The sequence below is a fragment of the Myxocyprinus asiaticus genome, chromosome 3, assembly GCF_019703515.2.
Source record: "Myxocyprinus asiaticus isolate MX2 ecotype Aquarium Trade chromosome 3, UBuf_Myxa_2, whole genome shotgun sequence".
NCBI classification, from domain to species: Eukaryota; Metazoa; Chordata; class Actinopteri; order Cypriniformes; family Catostomidae; genus Myxocyprinus; species Myxocyprinus asiaticus.
In genome coordinates this window covers 66,878,840-66,900,197 of record NC_059346.1, presented here as the reverse complement: position 1 = coordinate 66,900,197, position 21,358 = coordinate 66,878,840, and the positions used below count along the sequence as shown (strand labels likewise).

Here is a 21,358-nt window from a genome sequence, read left to right as displayed (position 1 = left end):
CAAAGTATTCTCAGCACTACCCAAGTAAATCTCACGCCAAATAACAACAAAACATAATTCAATATAAAATAAATAAAACATAGTAACAAATCTTCAATTTAAATTTTTCCATCAGCATGAGACTTGAACTTTCGGGCCGCCGAAGCAAATTTACCATGATGAGGAGCTATCCACTGATGTTATGACCCCATTATCAGGCTAACAATGCCAGTTAAACAGTGGAAGAACTATGACAAGCTAAAGATTCATAAGGGCATGTACAAATTGTAAAATGAAGGGGTTTAAAATCTGGACCTCCATGAATTTTGGACAAATTATAGACAAAGTTTTCCTGCTGTTCTAACAAACTGGCCCTGTTTACCTTCAGATATGTCAAGATTTGACTTAATATAAATGATCAAGAGCTTGATGACATGAAAACAATATTTCAAAAGGACACAAACATTATTACTGGAAACAGTCCCAGCTCAGTAAAGTGGCCCACTCATACTGTAGGTATATTATAACTAGCCATATAAAAACAAGCTCTTATTTAAATTAAGTGAATTTAGTTTGATTTCCCATAGCATTTTGAAGAATATTGTAAAATTCTAAAATGAAATGCAGTTTAGTAATTCTGTTAATTAGTAATTAATTGCAATTATGTAACCAACCAACTTTGAGCTTGTGGGTGAGCTTGGCACCTCAGACACCACTGAAGACCATTTTTGGACCCAGGAAAAACCCTGGTTGTGTCATAGTGTATGGGTGTTTTGAAATTGTGAAACTGTCTTGTAGGGTTGGATTAGGTCTTGTTTTGGTGTTAGAAATTAAAGACAGAAGGCCTACTAGTATTAAGTATGTCCAGGGACACATTAAGGTGCCGCGGGCACGGGCCCCCTGTGCTTGAACGATGATTTGCCTGTTCATTAATGCGGCCCTGGCCATTACATCAAAATCTCACTCAGTATCCAAAGTTGGCAACACTGCTTTATACAATCAAACTACTTTGACTGACATTATATATATTACACGGTCTCTAAAACACAACAACTATCACACATCCCTTTTCCATGTTTTTCCAAAGTGAAATTCTGTCCCAGTCTTAACGCCTTTTCCCTTCTATCACTCCCACTCTGCATGATATTATAAAACCACCTGCTTGTGTTGTTTTTGTCACATCTTAAAATGACTGCCTGTTATTTATTTTTCTATAAGTTTCTTAGTTATGTTATGTGCGACACCGAAGCTTCAAAGCTTGTGAAAAAATAATAATCACTCTTTAAACTTAAGATCCATATACAGTAACACAAACACTTTCACTCCCCTATTAATAAAATGTTACTACCCAGTCTACAATTTATTTACACAGACTACACGCTTGAAAAAAAAAATTAAAAAAAAAAATCAGTTACTAATTTAACCTCATACATTACAATTGGTTTTTTTTTGCACATATTACTGTACCTTGTGAATTCATATATGAAATCCTGGAGCCTTGCCAAATATAAATCTGATATATGGTCATATATGACATTATAGTTCATACTGTATATTTGAGCATACTATATGTACATTTTCAAATTCCAATAGTATTTGGGAAAATATATGATAGATATGTGAAAACGCACATTTCTGTAGTATTTTGAAATATATGTTGCATATCTGTACAAGTATGTGACTTTTAATATCAGTCTGTGTGTGAACATAATGTACAATGTATCTGGAAAGTATTCACAGCGCTTCACTTTTTCCACATTTTGTTATGCTACAGCCTTATTCCAAAATGGATTAAATTCATTATTTTCCTCAAAATTCTACAAACAATACCCCATAATGACAACGTGAAAGAAGTTTGTTTGAAATCTTTGCAAATTTATAAAAATCAAAAAAAGAAAGAAAAGAAAAAAAAATCACATGTACATAAGTATTCACAGCCTTTGCTCAATACTTTGTTGAAGCACCTTTGGCACCAATTATAGCCTCAAGTCTTTTTGAGTATGATGCTACAAGCTTGGCACACCTATTTTTGGGCAGTTTCTCCCATTCTTCTTTGCAGGACCTCTCAAGCTCCATCAGGTTGGATGGGGAGTGTCGGTGCACAGCCATTTTCAGATCTCTCCAGAGATGTTCAATTGGGTTCAAGTCTGGGCTCTGCCTGGGCCACTCAAGGACATTCACAGAGTTGTCCCGGAGCCACTCCTTTGTTATCTTGGCTGTGTGCTTAGGGTCGTTGTCCTTTGCCCCAGTCTGAGGTCCAGAGCGCTCTGGAGCAGGTTTTCATCAAGGATGTCTCTGTGCATTGCTGCATTCATCTTTCCCTTGATCCTGACTAGTCTCCCACTTCCTGCCGCTGAAAAACATCCCCACAGCATGATGCTGCCACCACCATGCTTCACTGTAGAGATGGTATTGGCCAGGTGATGAGCGGTGCCTGGTTTCCTCCAGACATGACGCTTGCCATTCAGGCCAAAGAGTTCAATCTTTGTTTCTCATGGTCTGAGGGTCCTTTAGGTGCCTTTTGGCAAACTCCAGGTGGGCTGTCATTTGCCTTTTACTGAGGAGTGGCTTCCATCTGGCCACTCTACCATACAGGCCTGATTGGTGGAGTGCTGCAGAGATGGTTGTTCTTCTGGAAGGTTCTCCTCTCTCCACAGAGAAACGCTGGAGCTCTGTCAGAGTGACCATCGGGTTCTTGGGCACCTCCCTGACTAAGGCCCTTCTCCCCTGATCGCTCAGTTTGGCCGGGCGGCCAGCTCTAGGAAGAGTCCTGGTGGTTCCAAACTTCTTCCATTTACTGATGATGGAGGCCACTGTGCTCATTGGGACCTTCAATGCTGCAGAAATGTTTCTGTACCCTTCCCCAGATCTGTGCCTCGATACAATCCTGTCTCGGAGATCTACAGACAATTCCTTGGACTTCATGGCTTGGTTTGTGCTCTGACATGCTCTGTTAACTGTGGGACCTTATATAGACAGGTGTGTGCCTTTCCAAATCATGTCCAATCAACTGAATTTACCACAGGTGGACTCCAATCAAATTGTAGAAACATCTCAAGGATGATCAGTGGAAACAGGATGCACCTGAGCTCAATTTTGAGTGTCATGGCAAAGGCTGTGAATACTTATGTACATGTGATTTTTTTCGTTTTTTATTTTTAATAAATTTGCAAAGATTTCAAACAAACTTCTTTCACGTTGTCATTATGGGGTATTGTTTGTAGAATTCTGAGGAAAATAATGAATTTAATCCATTTTGGAATAAGGCTGTAACATAACAAAATGTGGAAAAAGTGAAGCGCTGTGAATACTTTCCGGATGCACTGTATATTTCATTTAAGTGTTTTGCGTATATTGCCATATATCAGATTTCTGAATGTGTTATAAATAGTTTAGTGAACAATACACAAAAACGACATATCTTTGATAATAACTTTTATTGCTTCAAACACACATAACATATTGTCATAGTCAGCTTTGAGCTCCGAACACAGTTTACTATATTAGTATTGAAAGTCTCATTACTTCAGAACACTTCATTTTGCCATCACTATTCTTTCTTGTAGAATAGTGCAAGAAATACTTTTCTCTGACACTTGAAAAACTCTTCTCAACATCACACATATAGTTTTATTTCTAAATGAATTGGATTGTTGATAATTATATAATTACTGATGATGTGGAGTCCTGACAGGTACACTAGCAGCACAACTGGTTACTTTCTGTTTTACCTGCTGACAGCGGGATGAATGTGGGCAGGGCTCTCAGGTGTCTTCCTGTCTTTACCATCAGCCAATCAGATCGTCGCTTTCCTTTAGACGCTCATCATTGCTCTTTAATTCATTATTTCTCAGATTTCTCTCAGAAATGAGCAGGTGAGTTAAAGTGCATTCAAATGTTCTCAATGCGGCACAGAAATTAGGATGTTTGCTTGAACTCGACTGTCATTTGACCTGAGGCAGTAATGGGAGAAATGTTGTCGGACTCGTTTGCAGAGGAACTGAAAGATAATAAACATTAAATAAACATTAGTCGCTTTAACAACCGAATGAAGCCGATCTTTTGTTTCATTTGTCCACGAGCGTTTATAGGAAAATAAATGAATTGTTTTGTGTGTATTAACTTTTCAAACAATTGTCTGTCTTTGACTATCCACTCAGCAGTAACATGTTAAAATAGTGTTTTTTCTTATTAGTGCTTTACTTGAATCTTTTGAGGAGACGTTAAAAGTATATTGTTAAAAAAACATACAGTCTGACCTTCATAGATACAGGATGATTTGAGGATTAAACTGTTTTATAATGACTCACTTTATCTCACTATGTTGGTGCAGTAAGCTCAAGCAGGTTTAAAGTCGTATTGCACACTGCTCAGACTTTCATTGTTTATTTACTGTCTCACATCGTTTTATTATCACTTGATTGTGTTTTCACAATCTGTGTCTGTTGTAGCACAATGTGTTTCAGGGAAACGTCATTTCATATAGATGTGCTGACAGTAAAAGTACCTCTTTAACAAACATGTCTGTGTTTTTAATATTCTTTTTAACAGAGTTTAAAGTTTTTATTTGATCATAAATAATTTGTCATGTATTTGTCTTTCTAACAGTCTCTACAGCAGCACAGGAAGTGTGAGGTGATCTGAACAGGAAGTATTCTATGTTGGACAGTTTTTATCAGCAAGAAAACAGTTCAAACTGACTCTGAGTCAAACAGTATTTCTCTCTCTCTCTCTCTCTCTCTCTCTCTCTCTCTCTCTCTCTCAGTGGAGGTTGTTTGTGGTCAGGAAGTGTAAGTGTGTCTCAAAAGCTGCTTGAGCAAAAGTCATTGCCAATCACATCCGCCCGTGTGAGTCTCTTAAAACAGTTCAGTGTTTCATGAGGTGAGTTTCATTCTTTACATTTATTTTAAACAATCATCACTTTAGGTAATACAAATGTATTTATTGACCACTTAGTGGTTATTAGGACAAGACAAATGTGAATATTCAAACAAGGACTCCACTACATTATGAATGACCTTTACACATGAATTCATTACTTATTTCTGTGGGATGTTTAAACACAGTAAACTTTGATTTTGATTATGTCATTTACTTATATAGAGCATGAGAAATTTATAATTCCCAAACAACCCTCCCATCCATCTTGTACTACTACATGCTTTATAGATACTAATGTTTGCTGTTGGCATTGAGTGATCGTTCATTTACGTATTTGTGTCCTGTGCGTCTTTGTCATCTCAGCAGAAACATGTGGTTCACAGAACGCCTCTATTACAGCCATTTCAGCATTCTCATGCACATGGCTGTAAATTGCGGTGGTTTTGTGGTGTGGATATGACAACTAATGAAATATTTGTGTAATTTGTCTGTCTCCACATTAATGCACCATAGACTGAAGTGTTTGAGCACATCTACTGAACGATGATGAGAAAGACATTAAATATGTGTTTCTTCTCATCACAGTGTCTTGTGAGTGAATGTCGGCGTGGGAGGAAACCATTTCAAAATGGACGCGCTGCTCATCACAGAATATAAAGACTGAATATTTTACCCTTGTGACGTCTTCATGATGAGGATCTAAATGAGAAGACTATGGATAATATGGCAGACTATGAGGAATCTGAACCATACCTGGAGGCCAAGCAGTACATAGAGAAAATGACACAGGAAACTGAGATGGCGAGCAGTGATGGTCTTGATCTGTCCGAACACAGCGTCTCATTGTTTTCTGTCACTGTGCCCTGCACTTCTCTCTCTTACGCTACTGTGCAGTGGGATGTCCCAGAAACCTCTGCAGAACCTCCATCCACTGGATCTGTGAATGAACTGAACTCTGGAATGAACTGGACAGTTAATCTGCTGTCCACAGAAATCAGTTACATCCCAAGTGAGGAAGAGATTGTTGATGTACTACCTGAAGCTGAGCCACAAACAGATGTCACTTTAACAAACAGTGATTCTTCACAGGTATGTTAGTCAAAATGGAAGGACTTTGTGGTTTTCCTCATTGTGTTTGTATCAGGAACTGGTGTCCTCATCCTATTTAAAAACTGTTTTGGGTACATTCACTACACATTGTGGTTTTATATGTTGTTGATTTAGAAACCTATTCACAAGGAAAAGTTATAAAGAACTTTATAAGAAATTAAAGATTTGGAAACTTGTATAGATTCAGCTCATTCGTTATATCCCTATACTTCACATCACATTTTAGACAAACTTACAATGGTGTTTAAAATGAATTAGAAAATCACTATATCAGTTGGATTTGGAATATTTGTGAATTTGAAATCTGTTCTGGTGCTTTTCCTCCGGTAGACATGTAATGCACAGAAATCAGATATAAACACACAAATTGAATCCTCACAGGACGAGATCCAGACACCATCTGCATATGTCGAAGGTAACGTCTGAATTACCTCAGCTTTTTGCATAAAAGTGCTTTATGTCATCTTATCCCATGCAGAAATCCAATATATGTCAGTATATGTACATGTATGGTTTTTACTGATTTAAAAATCACTTACTTGTACAGACTTGGAACATACATTTCAAAATATATCAAAAATGTCTGTTTTCGTATATGTAACATACGAAAACGAAAACATACATTTTCCCAAATACTAGTGTAATTTGAAAATACTTGAATATGTGAACAATAATTATATATCTGTTCATATATGGCCATATATCAGATTTGTGTATGGGGTACAATGTTAAAATGGGGTGTGGTTGTCATGGTGTGATTGTGAAACGGGCATGTGTTCGTCAGCTGTGAATGTTGGACGTTCGCTGACTCAATCGAAATGGCTTCCTCTTCAAAAGTTGTTTCTGAATGTCTTTTTGCATAACCTTTAAAATGTGACCACATGCACTTCAGCCGTTACATTCCTAGTAGTTTAAGCAGCTTGATGTTGTTCTGGAAAGTATGTAATTTTTCTGCAAAGACAAGAAGCAACAACATTCCCAAAACTTTTAAATGTTCTTCCTGAAATATATAAAAGTGTGTACTGTTTTTCAGAAACCACACAGACATCAGATTCTACTGCAGATTTGACATCCAGATCTGAGGAGAATTTTAAGTCTTCTGATGGTGTTCATATATTAATGGACACACGAGGCTCTGAGATTCAATCAGGTCCAGAGAGTTCACATGTGGAAGAGAGTGTACATGTGGAAGAAGAGAAGGAAGTAGATGTTTTAATCCTTCCCAAACTGACTTTAACCCATCAGGAAAGCTCCGATTCAGACAGAGAGGAAAGTACAGAAGAATGCACTGAGACAAATCGAGAATCGTCAGACACAAGAACAAATAATCAGGAGGAGTTGAATTTCTTGGATCAGGTTAGAGGACCTGACCAGCCTCTAGAACAGGAAACGTCAGATCTTCTAGATGTCCAATTAGAGTACAAGTCTAATCAACTACAGGAATCCATTACAGACCAAACAGAACCAAGAGAGCAACTATCAGACCTTATTATGGATTTTAAGGAACTAGAGGAAGTTGAACTGACACCAGAGCCAGTGAGACATACAGAAGATATGAACATATCTGTTACAGTGATGGAGGTGAACCAGAACAATGAGATTCTACAACATACACAACATTCTGGAGAGACAGAGGACGTCTCAGAACAGTTAAACAAAGAAGACGGACCAAAATGTGCAGAAGAACCTGTCAGTTCAGTGGAGAAACTGTGTCCTGAAGAAGCAGAAGATGGGCCAAAAGAAGCGGCGAAACACTTGGAGCTTTCAGAGGAGATGTCAGAACTTTCAACAGAAGATGAAACCTCAATGAAATCCAATAAACCAGAAATACAGTCACCAGAACAGACAGAGAAGTTCAAATGTCCAGATGAGAATGAATCCTCAGAGCAGATACAACATCCACATGAGGAGAACCCCCCCGAGCAGATGGTACAATCAAAGATTAAACCATTAGACCAGACCGAACATTCAGCCGTAACCAGACAGTCTGAGTCCAGTGACCTGAAAAGACCTCCAGTGCTGACAGATGCGGCTGAACACGTGCAGGAAGTTCTGGAGAACCAGGTACCTGTGTGTCCTCATATTAATGGAGGTGTGGAGCTGGTGGACCGGGCCGAGGCTCAGCGACTGGCTGAAAGACTCTTCAGATTGGACGGTTTTCAGCGTACAGATGTGGTCCGACACCTGGACAAAGAGTAAGTGACTACTCAGCTCTGATGGAGTACAAGGCAAGTATTTGTGTTTTCATCAAAACTTTGCATTTGTTATAGCAACGAGTTCAGTCATGCTGTCGGGGAAGAGTACCTCACATTCTTTGACTTCACTGACCAGAGTCTGGAACAAGCGCTCCGGTAGGATTCAAGATTTATTCTTTCAGCTTCATGACGAGATTCCTCTGCTAACGATTTTATTTTGATGTTTTTTGGCGTCATGACTCTTAGGTCATTTCTGAAGGAGGTGGTTTTGATCGGTGAGTCTCAGGAGCGTGAGAGAGTCCTGCAGCATTTCTCCAGTCGATTCCAGCAGTGTAATCCGGATGTCTTCTCCTCAGCAGAATCGGTTCTGACGCTCACATGCGCTCTCATGCTGCTAAACACAGACCTGCACGGACAAGTGAGTCTCATGTTACTGTTACAGTCAGAGACTTATACATGAGAATGGGTCATTCCTTAATGCTAAATTATGTACAGTTAAAGTTAGAAGTTTACATACACTTAGGTTAAACTAACCCTAACCCTAACCACTCCACAGATTTAATATTAGCATACTATAGTTTTGGCAAGTCATTTAGGACATCTATTTTGTGCATGACACGAGTAATTTTTCCAACAATTATTTACAGACAGATTGTTTCACTTTTAATTGACTATATCACAATTCCAGTGGGTCAGAAGTTTACATACACTAAGTTAACTGTGCCTTTAAGCAGCTTGGAAAATTCCAGAAAATGATGTCAAGCCTTTAGACAATTAGCCAATTAGCTTCTGATAGGCTAATTGGTGTCAATTGGAGATGCACCTGTGGATGTATTTTAAGGCCTACCTTAAAACTCAGTGCATCTTTGCTTAACATCATGGGAAAATCAAAAGAAATCAACCAAGGCCTCAGAAAAAAAAATTGTGGTCCTCCACAAGTCTGGTTCATCCTTGGGAGCAATTTTCAAACTCCTGAAGGTGCCACATTCATCTGTACAAACAATAGCACGCAAGTACAAACACCATGGGACCACGCAGCCATCATACCGCTCAGGACGGAGATGCATTCTGTCTCCTAGTGGTGAATGTAGTTTGATGTGAAAAGTGCAAATCAATCCCAGGACCTTGTGAAGATGCTGGAGGAAACAGGTAGATAAGTATCTATATCCACAGTAAAACGAGTCCTATATCGACATAACCTGAAAGGCTGCTCAGCAAGGAAGAAGCTACTGCTCCAAAACCGCCATAAAAAAGCCAAACTACAGTTTGCAAGTGCACATGGGGACAAAGATCTAACTTTTTGGAGAAATGTCCTCTGGTCTAATGAAACAAAAATGGAACTGTTTGGCCATAAGTACCATAGTTATGTTTGGAGGAAAAAGGTTGAGGCTTGCAAGCCGAAGAACACCATCCCAGCCGTGAAGCATGGGAGTGGCAGCATCATGTTCTGGGGGTGCTTTGCTGCAGGAGGGATTGGTGCACTTCACAAAATAGATGGCATCATGAGGAAGGAAAATTATGTGGATATATTGAAGCAACATCTCAAGACATCAGCCAGGAAGTTAAAGCTCGGTTGCAAATGGGTCTTCCAAATGGACAGTGACCCCAAGCATACCTCCAAAGTTGTAGCATAAGGACAACAAAGTCAAAGTACTGGAGTGGCCATCACAAAGCCCTGATCTCAATCCGATAGAAAATTTGTGGGCAGAACTGAAAAAGCGTGTGCGAACAAGGAGGCCTAAAAACCTGACTCAGTTACACCAGTTCTGTCTGGAGGAATGGGACAAAATTCCAGCAACTTATTGTGAGAAGCTTGTGGAAGGATACCCAAAATGTTTGACCCAAGTTAAACAATTTAAAGGCAATGCTGCCAAATATTAACAAAGTGTATGTAAACTTCTGACCCACTGTGAATGTGATGAAAGAAATAAATGCTGTAAGAAATCATTCTCTCTACTATTATTCTGACATTTCACATTCTTAAAATAAAGTAGTGATTCTAACTGACCTAAGACAGGGAATGTTTTCTATGATTAAATGTCAGGAATTGTGAAAAACTGAGTTTAAATGTATTTGGCTAAGTTGTATGTAAACTTCTGACTTCAACTGTAACATTTTTAGTGTTAAAATACTTTCTCCTATCCAAGTTTACTGTGCAGAGATAATTATAAATAAGTAATTCATAGGTTAATTTTCTTGAAAACTGTAAACATTGTGTCTCTTTGTTTGTTTTGAGTGACCCGTCTCGACAGTTTGAGACCAGAGGGTTATTCCAGAAAGCAAGGTTAACTTACCGTGACAAACCCTGAACTCTCGGTTGATTAACCCAAAACTTGCGGTATGTGGGTTCCAGAACACCTGCGCGGGGTTAGTTCACTCAACCATGAGTTTGAAACTCAGAGTTTGTGCGCGTTTTCAGTGAACTCAGAAAGGCATTCTCAGCAGATCGCAGAATCCATGAGTCACCATGGAAACAGACACTAAGAAGAAAGGCGCGCCATATTTCAGTGAAGCAGAACATGAAGTTTTAATGACTGCAAACGAGCATTATTTCTTCTTCACTCGTAATAGCGATAGGAGCTACATTGGTTTAGGACTGAGAGTTTGCTTGACAGAAATTATACTGAATCATTGCGTTTTTAAATGAATAAAAATATAAAGTTTTACCATACATATAAAAGCTTAATTCAACATTAATATTAGACCTCTCTTGCCTATATTAATGTTTAATAGGTTGACCGTTACGTTATTTGTTTGCACTGAACTTCATTATAAGTATTAACATTGATATTCTATTAATATTATGATAATAGGCTATAGGTTTACTATATATTTTATGAGACTGATTTTAATGGTATTTACCATGATCTGTGCATGCTAATTGTATTTTACTGTATGTCATGTGAACTGAATGTATTTCCTTTATTTTTAATACCATTTGATGTACCCAGTTGGGGTTTCTAAAAACTTAGAATCATATCACCTTTAATTTCCCACAGTTGCTGATGGTGTCATTGATTGTCATCATTTTTCATAGATTTAATGTAATGTTTTTAGTAGGCCACACATGATTATTCATGTGCATTATAAGATGAAGATCTGCTGTAACAGAGGTGGACAGTGATAGGAGTTACATGTCCATTGTGTTCTTTTCTCATTTGATGTGGCATTAAAACTTGTCATGTTGTGTTGTCATGTACAGTAGGGTCCATCTGCCTCCAGCAACTTGTTACAGAATGAAATTATGTTGTTTTAATTGAAGATCATGTGTCTGACTATACATTATAGATGTTCATGATCTCAGCATTCGGGAAAAGTAACTCATCTCTTCCTTGTTAATAGGAAGCTGTAAAGGGTCCCTATTGAAAGGCAGAACAAAAATGTAATTTAGAGATGGACCATGTACAGCTTCTGATGGAGTAGAGGAGGCTGAGCATCAGAAAGATACATCTTTTCATTGAATCAGCTGACCACCAGCTAAATGAGGGCACTGTGGGTGACTCTAAATGACAGCACGTCTCATTTATATTTCAGATAATAAAGTAATAAACAAGTCTGGAAATGTGTGCATTTATATATACAGTAGCCTACATGAATTAGAGTGAATCTGTGGTCTGTGAAATTATCACATTATCTAGTTAGTGAAGAAGAATAACGAGTGATTAATTGCTTGAGTTTTTAATTGGCAGACATTTCCTACTATGGAATGTCATTTTATAAATAACATGAATATTCATTGACTGAAGGAACTGTAAATAGAATGCGGGTGCTATAATAGTTTTATTCTATGAAATTTATAGAATAAAATGATTTATTAGAAGGGCTAAATATAAATACATAAAGCCCTGTCTTCACAGTGAAGAGTGTGGGGGACTTTCCGGTGTGTTCTGTGTTAAAATATATTACAGTATTAAAAGTTAAAGCACAATGTACACAGTTTGTTCACTTTTGAATGCAAATCTGCGGTGTAAGACTGGAAATGCCGGAGTAAAGAAGATTTGTGAGAAAGATTGCAGTTTACCGTAATATTGCTTTAGAAGTATAATATTGTGCGTAATCTGAACTTTCTTCCCCACTGTGCTGCTATTAAAAGGGCACACATGCGCTGACGGCCTCTGAAACGTACTAATATCTACCTGAAATAAACTAACTCTGGAACATAACCTACTCCGGAGCAGGTTATGTACAGAGAGTAAGATGCGATGGCTACTAACATACCCTGAAAGTTCCCTCAGTTTTTGGAACAGAAAGCTGAGGTTATCCACTTCTTCTGATTAAATTTACCCCGGGTAAGTCACTTAACCTGCTTTCTGGAATACCCCTCAGTGGCGTGAGTTTGAGATGGGACTGTATTCAGAAAGCTGTTTGATACTATGTTTATTTTTGCAATTCCATTCAGTGGTGCAGAAATGATGCACTTTAAGAGCATCTCATAATTTTTTGTTGATCTGAAATGATTGATTACAGTGTTTGTAAGATGAAACTGTGTTTGTTTCATCTTTTTCCTCAGAATGTCGGCAAGCCCATGTCTGTGGCTGAATTTGTGTCCAATCTGGACAGGATGAACGGAGGAGAGAATTTCAACAAGGACTGTCTGAAGGTGTGAACAGTGAATCATCTTTATTAAGAGTTATTCTCATGTTCCTGTGTATTTGGGTGAATCTCATGAGACCTGTCAACAGCATGTCATAATTCACCCCAAAATCAAAAGAAATTCAATTATTATTATTTTTTAAAAAAAGAATTCTACTTCCACAAGACTGAGCCTTTGGATTAGCCACGCCCCTCTTTCCAAAACCCCGCACTCCAAAGATGCCAAATGAGCTTTATTGAGACCAACATGAGCTGAAACGGTTGTTTAAAACAACAGCAGCAAAATAGCGCCCTCAACTGTTATGAGCAACATGGCATAAAAATGGCATTAAGCCTCAATAATTCACTGCAACTACAATACTGTGAGAAGGAGCATAATGATTGACAGGTGAAAAGCGTCAATGTCCGTGGTCCGTGGACACATTTTTGTCTAAAGCTGTCACAGGGACTAGTGAGACACTTATTTCATCTTTAAGGGAGTAGGAAAATGTTTTGCATACCTTTCCATGAAAAAAATCACTTACAGCACCTTTAATGTGAAAACAAGATGTTAGTGTATATTATTGTCTTTAATTGATGCTGTTAAAAAAAAAAAATATTATCACAATCTCATTGAGAATAATGAGAATCATGAATAAACTGAAGAGGAAAACATCTGGACACATTACATTAATTAGAATGAGATATTGATGTACCTAATTATCATGACAATAATTTCACACAATGCTGAAAATCTTAAATGTCCTAAAAATAGGCTTCAATTTCTTTTGATTGTGCTGTGAAATTCAACTGCAGTTTTAGGTACACAGTTGTGTCATTAGTAATTCATGTTTGTTTGTTCACTTTCAGAGTCTTTATAACTCCATCAAGAGCAATGCGCTTCAGTGGGCCATGTGAGTTAACTGACCTCTGACCTCTTTCATTAAAGCTCTGATCGGAGTTAAATCTCTGATGTTTCATCTGGTTTGTCTCTGTTTCTAGAGATGAAGAGGTTCTAGCAAAATCCATGATGCTCGAGCAGGATGTAGAGCAGGACAGACTTCTGCGATCGAAGAGTAACCCATTCCAGGATCTCCCTCACAATAAAAAGGCCATCGTGTTCCAGAAAGGCTTTTTGAAACGGAAAGCTCATGCGGACATTGATGGAAAACGCAGTGAGTTACAGTGTGTACAACCACTGGTCTGATGTACAAATGACAGATGTGCACAACTGTATGTTTTCAGAGCCAACTAGTCTGTTGTCTGAATGACTTACCCTCTATAGACTGGTTTAGGGTTCACCAGACCATCTTTCTTAGTGGACATGGAAGCAAAAGCAGAGCCCCTCAGTAGGGTAACTGACAGATACAGTATTGAACAAATAAATACACTAAATATCTATTATATTTTATTGTCCAAAACTATAATAGTCCTCACAAACTAACAGAGACCCACAGATTATGCATTATAATAATGTGAATATTGCTGATAGCAGGTGCTTAGAAGTCTGACAGTAATTGTGGCGCTGCATTTCTTACACAAGCGCTGCAGCAACAGATGAATTTAGAGACACAACTTCTGTGAGAGTCTCGTTTCTGTTAAGCTGTTACTGTGCTAAAGCAGATGATGCTGTCGTCACGTTAAAACTGTCTGTGAGGAATTCATCAGCTTTAAAGCATTGCCACTAAAACAAATCTAGATTAATTAGTCAACCTGTTGTTGGACGAGAAGTTGACCATCCTGACCATCTCTAGTACAAACAGAGACTGTGGGTGTGGTAAAAATACTGGACGAGCAGCGGTGAACACACTGATAATGAACTCAACTGATTTGCAGCTCCATGGGGGAAACGAAGCTGGAAGACGTTTTATGGTGTGCTGAAGGGAGCCGTACTTTACCTGCAGAAGGTTTGTTTACTCGTCGCTAAATACTGATCTTGGATATTCATAATATGTGAAAAAAAACAGACAGACTACAATAATGATTCTTGCAACAAACTCTCTCTTTCTGCTTTATTGACATGTTTCTCATTCAGTATTGCCAAAGCATCAATTCAAATAATAAAATGCTATAAAAACATTGAACATGAGCAGTCTCTCTCTCTCTGTCCAGGATGAGTATGGGATCGACTGGCAGAGTTCAGAGGAAGTAGTTAGCGTTCATCACGCTCTCACTGAGTGTGCTCTCAACTACACCAAACGACCTCATGTGTTTCGCCTGCAGACGGCCGACTGGAGGGTCTTCCTCTTCGAGGCTGCGTGAGTGTGTGTGCAGATACTTTAAAAGACAAATAATTTCAAGGCATGTTTCTCAATAACGTTTTTCAATGAAACTGCCCAATGAGGACTCAATAAATAAAAATGACTTGTCTTGATATTGTTTGATCTAAAATCACTTTAACAGTTATATTTGAGCAATCATCACGTCTCGTTTAGTTCCACAGAGCAGATGAACAGCTGGATCGGACGGATAAACCTGGTGTCTGCGCTGTACTCCTCTCCACCGTTCCCTGCGGCAGTCGGATCGCAGAAGAAGTTCTGTCGACCCATCCTGCCCGCCGCTGAGTCAAACCTCACACTGGTAACCATCTTTATCACTAACACATCGGTCAGGTGTGAGGAGACATTATTCATTGACAGTGTACAGTGATACATTTCAGCAGGGCCGCCAATAAGGGGGGACAACTGGACCTTTTGTCCCAGGCTTGAGGTGGGGCCCGGACTGGAGGGTGGTCCACAGAAAGGCTATTCCGTATTGTAGAGCGCATTTAAATGCATTCAATGGGAGACGAGTATATAAACACGGAGACAGCGCGACATAGTGAAAGCGGTCCAGGTAGCGCATAACTATTGTATTCTATGAATGTAAGTACACAATCACTGTTTGGCGTCCATCGAATGTGCCCAGCTAAGACTTCAGGGGCTGCTTAAAATGATGCCACATCACTGAGCGCCACTCACATTCTTTCCATTAAATTCCATTAAACCTGACCCAAAGAGACATTCCGTAGACTTATGATAGGATAGATTCTAGAAGATGCATTGTGTTTAGGCACTTTTCAGGAAAAAGTTTGTCTTTTTTTGTGGTTTGACCAAATAAAGCCTAGGCTACTGTGGCAGCGTGGTCAAGCATCCGTCCGGAGAGAGAAAAAGCGGTAAGGGCGCTTGCACCTGAGCTAGATTATGTTTAACACCTGTCTCTAATTCCAGTGAGCATGGGGAGAGCAGTATACAAGCAGCCACACCACCAGCAGAGAGTGAGAGAGAGTCTGGCATGAGAGTCTCACGGTGAAGCTACTGAGTTGTGACGTTTTGTGATAAAGACTGTGTGATGATTAAGAGGCTGTGACTAGGAGCCTGTGACACTATAGAGTTTGTGAAGCTAAAGAAGTTACGGTGCCAGTTGTGACTGTTAACCCAAAGTTTGTGATTAAAAGCTCACCTGAGACCTGAAGCTCCCTGTCCCAGTGCCCTCCTTCCCTCATTCTGAGTGTCTTTGCTTACAGCTACATATAGAGAAATTGCATAATAAATGTCACCCTTTGTAATCTTTCGGTTTTTTGTTTTGTCATACACTAACCTGCAAACTCATTGACATCACTTTGTTCATTGAGTACAAAAACCTTCATGTGAAACTTTTGTCTGTACAGTGATTATGTTCACTGTTTTGGACTGCTAATGACACGTTGTGCGATGCCTGTGATGCGGCGTGTTGCTTCTTGTCCGGTGTGCGACCCGCTTAATTTGTAGTGTTTTGTAATCTAACCTGATTAATATTCATAAGCTAACCATTTGTGATGTCACAACTACCCAGTCTGTCCCAAACAAAGTGGCACATGATCCGATATGAAAAACATAGCCATATTGCTGGATCAGTAGAAGCTGTGCATGCTGTTTAATTAGTCCATGAGGAGGACGGCTGTCATGAGGACGTTCATCTGCAGATGGACTTCAGGAGGACTGAGGAGATCTCTCAAGGCATAAAACTCCTTCCATGTTCCATCAGATTTTTGCTTTCTCAACAGACAGGAAGCAGTCTGTTCAAGTGGACTCATACCACTGTAACGACCTGATCACAGATATTGGTGCCCACAAGCAGGTTACCTTTCTGCATTCACTGCACCAGGATTGGGTGTGACCATATGGAGTAGTTTAACAATCATCTATTGAAAAACACATACTGGTCATCCACAAATCAAAATACTTGGGGGCCGTTACAGTAGACCAAATCACCGACAACTATGTCCATCTGAAGAACAGAGCCCTGGAGGTAAATCTGGAGGTCAAATCATGGGCCATAAAGACTTGATGAGGACAGACTTTAGGAAGAGGCAGAACACCCACTTCCTCCTGGAAATAAACGGCTCAAAATGTTTTTTCAACCCCATATCTGCTTGAAATAAGAGAACAATATCACTGCCATAATCTGAGAAGTCCTAAAGCAACTCAAAAAGCTGAACATCTCCCATCCAATTTTACAGAGCTGCCATTGAGAGCATTCTCACCTCCTGCATGCCAGTCTGGATTCCTGTTGCTCCAAGAGCTTTCGACAGCGTAGATGATCATATCTACGAACAGTCGAGGAGCTTTAAACCCTGAGAACCTCAAATAGAGCTCAAAAGACCATCACACCCTACATTCAGACTAGACAGCATCTCTGGTAGCTTTCTGGAGGGCCACATGTGAGAGTGACAGGTCTGCAGTCCTTCAGTCCTGTAACGTCCTTCTTCAGGACTGATGTTTTTTTAAGCAGGACTGTGTCAATGAACTCAGGAATTTCTAGTATCCCGTTCATTGCTCATGAATCAGTCCTCACTGTATCTGTGATTGTTTACATGATGCTGCTGTTTTTGTGTGTGTTTGATCAGGACAAACAGCTGCTGTCGCATGCAGCCATGTTACACAGTTTCCAGGAGGATTTGAGGGTTCTTCAGCAGACGGCATTCGACGGACGTAAGACCAAAGCCAGAGAACTCGAGGAGATCCGACAGAGAGAAGAATATTTACATTATGAGGTGTGGAAGAGGTTTTGTCAATAGAAAGTAACGTTTATTTCAAAAAGTGCTTGTTTTTTAAAATGCTCCAGTGCTCTGATGCATAAGCATTGCGGATCCACAAAATGGGCATTGAAAAGTGCGTACCTGAACATCTGAGAAGCAAAATTGCACAAGATCGGTTCGATTTTTGCATAACACAAGTATATTTGTCAATCTTACACAATTTTGCTTCTCAGGTGTTTTCTCAGGGAATTGATCATGTTTTGATATTTTTACTAGGAAACAAGACAAACATACCACCAACACACACGCCAATTATCACAATTACAGGGATATTTTGTAATTATCTATCCCGGGCGAGCCCCCATTAAAAGTTACAACCTCTTAATTTGGTCTAGGGTTAGAAGAGGTAACATTGAGATTGCGATAAATTGGAGTGATGGTGGTGGTAAGAGACAATGAAAAAACAAAGTAATGCCAAAAAGAAAAGTGATTTATTATACATAAGTGAAAATAAGTGTAACAAGATATAATGATAATAATAATAAAGATGAACAATAAGCAAAAATATATACAAATATGTACAATTGGAATCAATATATTCTAAGTAATTAACCCAAGAGAAAAGGGACTCAAGTAACACCAAAGGAAAGAAAAGAACAAAAAAAAAACTCAGATCTAACTGATGATTAAACCTCTAACCTAACTAACATAAAAATAAACAGAGAACGTAGCAAAGTAATTCATATTTTTATAATAAGCTATCTCTTTTTGGAACAGACAATATTCACAGTCTCACTTTTTAGTGTATAGTATTGTGAAATGCAGTAGTATTGTGTCTGGATGACAATATGCATATGCACATTTTATGAAAGTGAGATGCTCCAAAAGTGTCGTCTGATGCATGAGTACATAGACCAACAATCAAAAATCATTCAGATGGAAGTAGACCAATAATTGGGTTATGTTCAATGATATGGAAATAAAACATACAATATTTTGACTTAAAGAGAGACTTCACCCAAAAATGAAAATTCAGTCATTGTTTATTCACCCCTGTGTTGTTATAACCCTCTATGACTTTCTTTTTCTTAACACAAAGGGAGAAATTGTGAAGAAATGTTGTGCTCAATGATGTCATACAATGGCAGTTTATGGTGACCACCTCTTCAAGCTTAAAAAAAAAACACAAAAATATAATTCAGAAGTCTAATAAATTATTCCATGAGACTCATGATTGTTATGAAAGCATTCGATAACTGAAATTGAATGTTTTATTTGGTGAAATGTTCACTGACCTTTGATCTCCAGTGCACGTTCATGTTAGGGCATGAGAGCAACAGTTACGCTGCACCCCCTTGGGAAAACTCGTTTTTGTATTCTCTGCTTGTGAGGTCAAAACGTAAACAGTTGTGCGCACAACACATACGCACATTGTATAAGCCAGTAAGAATGTCAGTAAAGGTGTTAATATGCAGAGCAAAATACAGTAATGGGCAAAAATCCACCTGTCGATAGTTTTTTGCTTAAACCGTTTATGACCTTACACGATAAACAAAAACCGTTAAATGCGTTTTCATGACCACATGCCTTTTTGGCTTATTAAGCATAATCGGTGTATGAACATGTATGTAAATGTGCTCTGTGTAAGTAAATGCAGCTGTTTCATGTTTTTTTCTGCAGAAGTCTCGTTATGAAGTGTATGTTAAAATGCTGGAGGCCTGGCAGACCGTAGAAACGTCTGAATCATCCGTTGGAGACAAATTGAGCATGTTTGATGCAGGAGTGTGGAGAGGAGTGATGGATGAAGATCAGGACGAGACTGATGCTGGAATGAAGAGATCTCACTCGAGTCCGTCTCTGGAGTTAGAAACGCCTCCTCAACCTGTCGTGAAAGTCAGACGCAACATCTCAGAGCGACGCACTTATCGAAAGATCATAATTCCACGTCATAACAAAGAGCTTTGAAAAATAAGGCATTTAGCCTTTACAGTGTCAGGACTGTTACAGAAACTGATGGAAGCACTTGAATCCTTGAAACGTTTTACATTTAATTTCCTTTTTTTAAGTTTTAATTAAAAATGTAGTTTATAATAGTTTATAAAGAATGTTCCATGCAAGTTAAAAAAAATGTAAACAGTTCTATTTTATAATGCTTTATATAAAGACTTTTTGCACAAACCTTTCCTCAATTGACACTGTTCATATTGTCCACAAGAGGGAGGTGTTTCACAAGATGGTTGAATGAAGGAAAACAATTGATCAGTTATTCTTACCTCAGTCCTAACCATCACAGTTTATTTTGGATCAGTTTATTGTGACATCAACAGAAATGTGCAGATACTGATAGTAAACAGTGTGAATGCTAGTATGATGAAGGGATACAGCTTTTTAATTTGGAATCATTTGTGTTTTTGATAAAAAAAAAAAAATAAATAAAAAAAAAACACTTGTCACTTGTTATATTTTTCTCTGTCTTAAACTGTTAAAATTGTTGAAGAAATGTAATATTTTTGCGATAAAGAGACTATTGAGAGTTACGTTGCTGAATGGCTCTTGTGTCTTTGTGAACATCTCATATCCTTTCATTGAAAGAAGAACCTTCCATTAAGATGAGCTGAGATGTTTGATGGATTGAGCCCTCGGGCGGTGCTGTTACACAGGATGTGTCCACCTGATAAAGATCTGAAAAGACAATATCAGATAAATGCTGTTTACATGTCAACAGATTGTGAAGAAAAACAATCAAACACTCAGAGACTCCAAAAATGACTAAACGCCTGTTAGATTCAGACATCTGCATACAAATATACTGCTAAATACAGACAGGCAAACTATTTTGCACTTGAATTACTTGAAATAAACTTGCCATTGAATGGAATCATGTTCAAAACATTTTATAAAAATAAAGTGTTAGAAAAATACTATCATTGATGTTAAGTAACCGTAAAGCTGAAGAGTCATTTCTGTGCCACCAAACAGAATTGTAAAAATAAAGATTTTCTTTTTTTTAAACAGCTTTCTGAATACACCCGTCTGTTGAACAGTTAGTCCCGCCCCCAACTCACGCCATTGGTTGAGTCAGTGTTATTGATTATATATATCAGTTTTATAGTGCCACAGAGACACTGTGTTTACAGTTTTCGAGAAAAAATTAACCTCCGAATGGCTAACTTCTATTTGTCTCTGCATATTAAGCTGGGATAAATAAATAAATTTAACACTGAAAAAGTTACATGCTTAAGCTTTAAAATAACGTAGATGTCATATTGAAGCACGCAGATTGTTGAGACTTTGGAGAGTCATGTTGTTTTTGCCCTTCGGCTGCGAGTACACTTGTGTTGGGTGATGGAGGTCATGACCAGAGCTGCTGGAGCGTCACGTCTGTGGACATCAGTGGATGGTGCTTTTGAGTCGTCCTGTTGTTTTCGTCCTGCTGAAGGGTTTTGTAGCTGCTTGTCAGGCCTGGTTGAATAATTAAAAAGGCAAGTGGAGGGCTTTCTTCATTAAGGGTCCTGTCAAACACTTACATCTGCTCCACCTCCATCTCATTTCTCGCTTGATCTATCACAAAAATTCCAGACATCATTCCTCTTCCTGTTTCTCTAATTTCTTATAAGACACT

General features: G+C 38.6%; 1 protein-coding gene across 2 annotated transcripts; it reads left to right on the top strand.

The window, feature by feature from the left end:
• The first annotated feature begins 4,727 nt into the window (after positions 1 to 4,727).
• LOC127422664 (PH and SEC7 domain-containing protein 1) lies at positions 4,728 to 20,634 on the top strand. Of its 2 annotated transcripts, XM_051666442.1 has the most exons (14): positions 4,728 to 4,860; positions 5,446 to 5,949; positions 6,301 to 6,385; positions 7,004 to 8,165; positions 8,241 to 8,321; positions 8,412 to 8,583; positions 12,676 to 12,765; positions 13,608 to 13,651; positions 13,740 to 13,912; positions 14,574 to 14,644; positions 14,850 to 14,995; positions 15,173 to 15,317; positions 17,605 to 17,751; positions 19,417 to 20,634. In XM_051666442.1, the coding sequence occupies exons 2-14, from the start codon at positions 5,575 to 5,577 to the stop codon at positions 19,699 to 19,701; spliced, it is 2,976 nt and encodes a 991-aa protein (XP_051522402.1). In that variant the 5' UTR covers positions 4,728 to 4,860; positions 5,446 to 5,574; the 3' UTR covers positions 19,702 to 20,634. The 2 variants fall into 2 exon arrangements, with proteins under 2 accessions (XP_051522402.1, XP_051522410.1); XM_051666450.1 differs by lacking the exons at positions 4,728 to 4,860; positions 6,301 to 6,385 and having other exon boundaries at positions 5,804 to 5,949; positions 19,417 to 20,622.
• The last annotated feature ends 724 nt before the right edge of the window (positions 20,635 to 21,358 follow it).

What these genes read in the sequence shown, in the direction of transcription:
- LOC127422664 (XM_051666442.1), top strand. Translation starts at nt 5,575, where the DNA reads ATGGATAATATGGCAGACTATGAGGAATCTGAACCATACCTGGAGGCC. An exon ending in GTCTTCCTCTTCGAGGCTGC is followed by an intron (nt 14,996 to 15,172) that starts GTGAGTGTGTGT and finishes CGTCTCGTTTAG; the next exon opens with TTCCACAGAGCAGATGAACA. An exon ending in CTGAGTCAAACCTCACACTG is followed by an intron (nt 15,318 to 17,604) that starts GTAACCATCTTT and finishes GTGTTTGATCAG; the next exon opens with GACAAACAGCTGCTGTCGCA.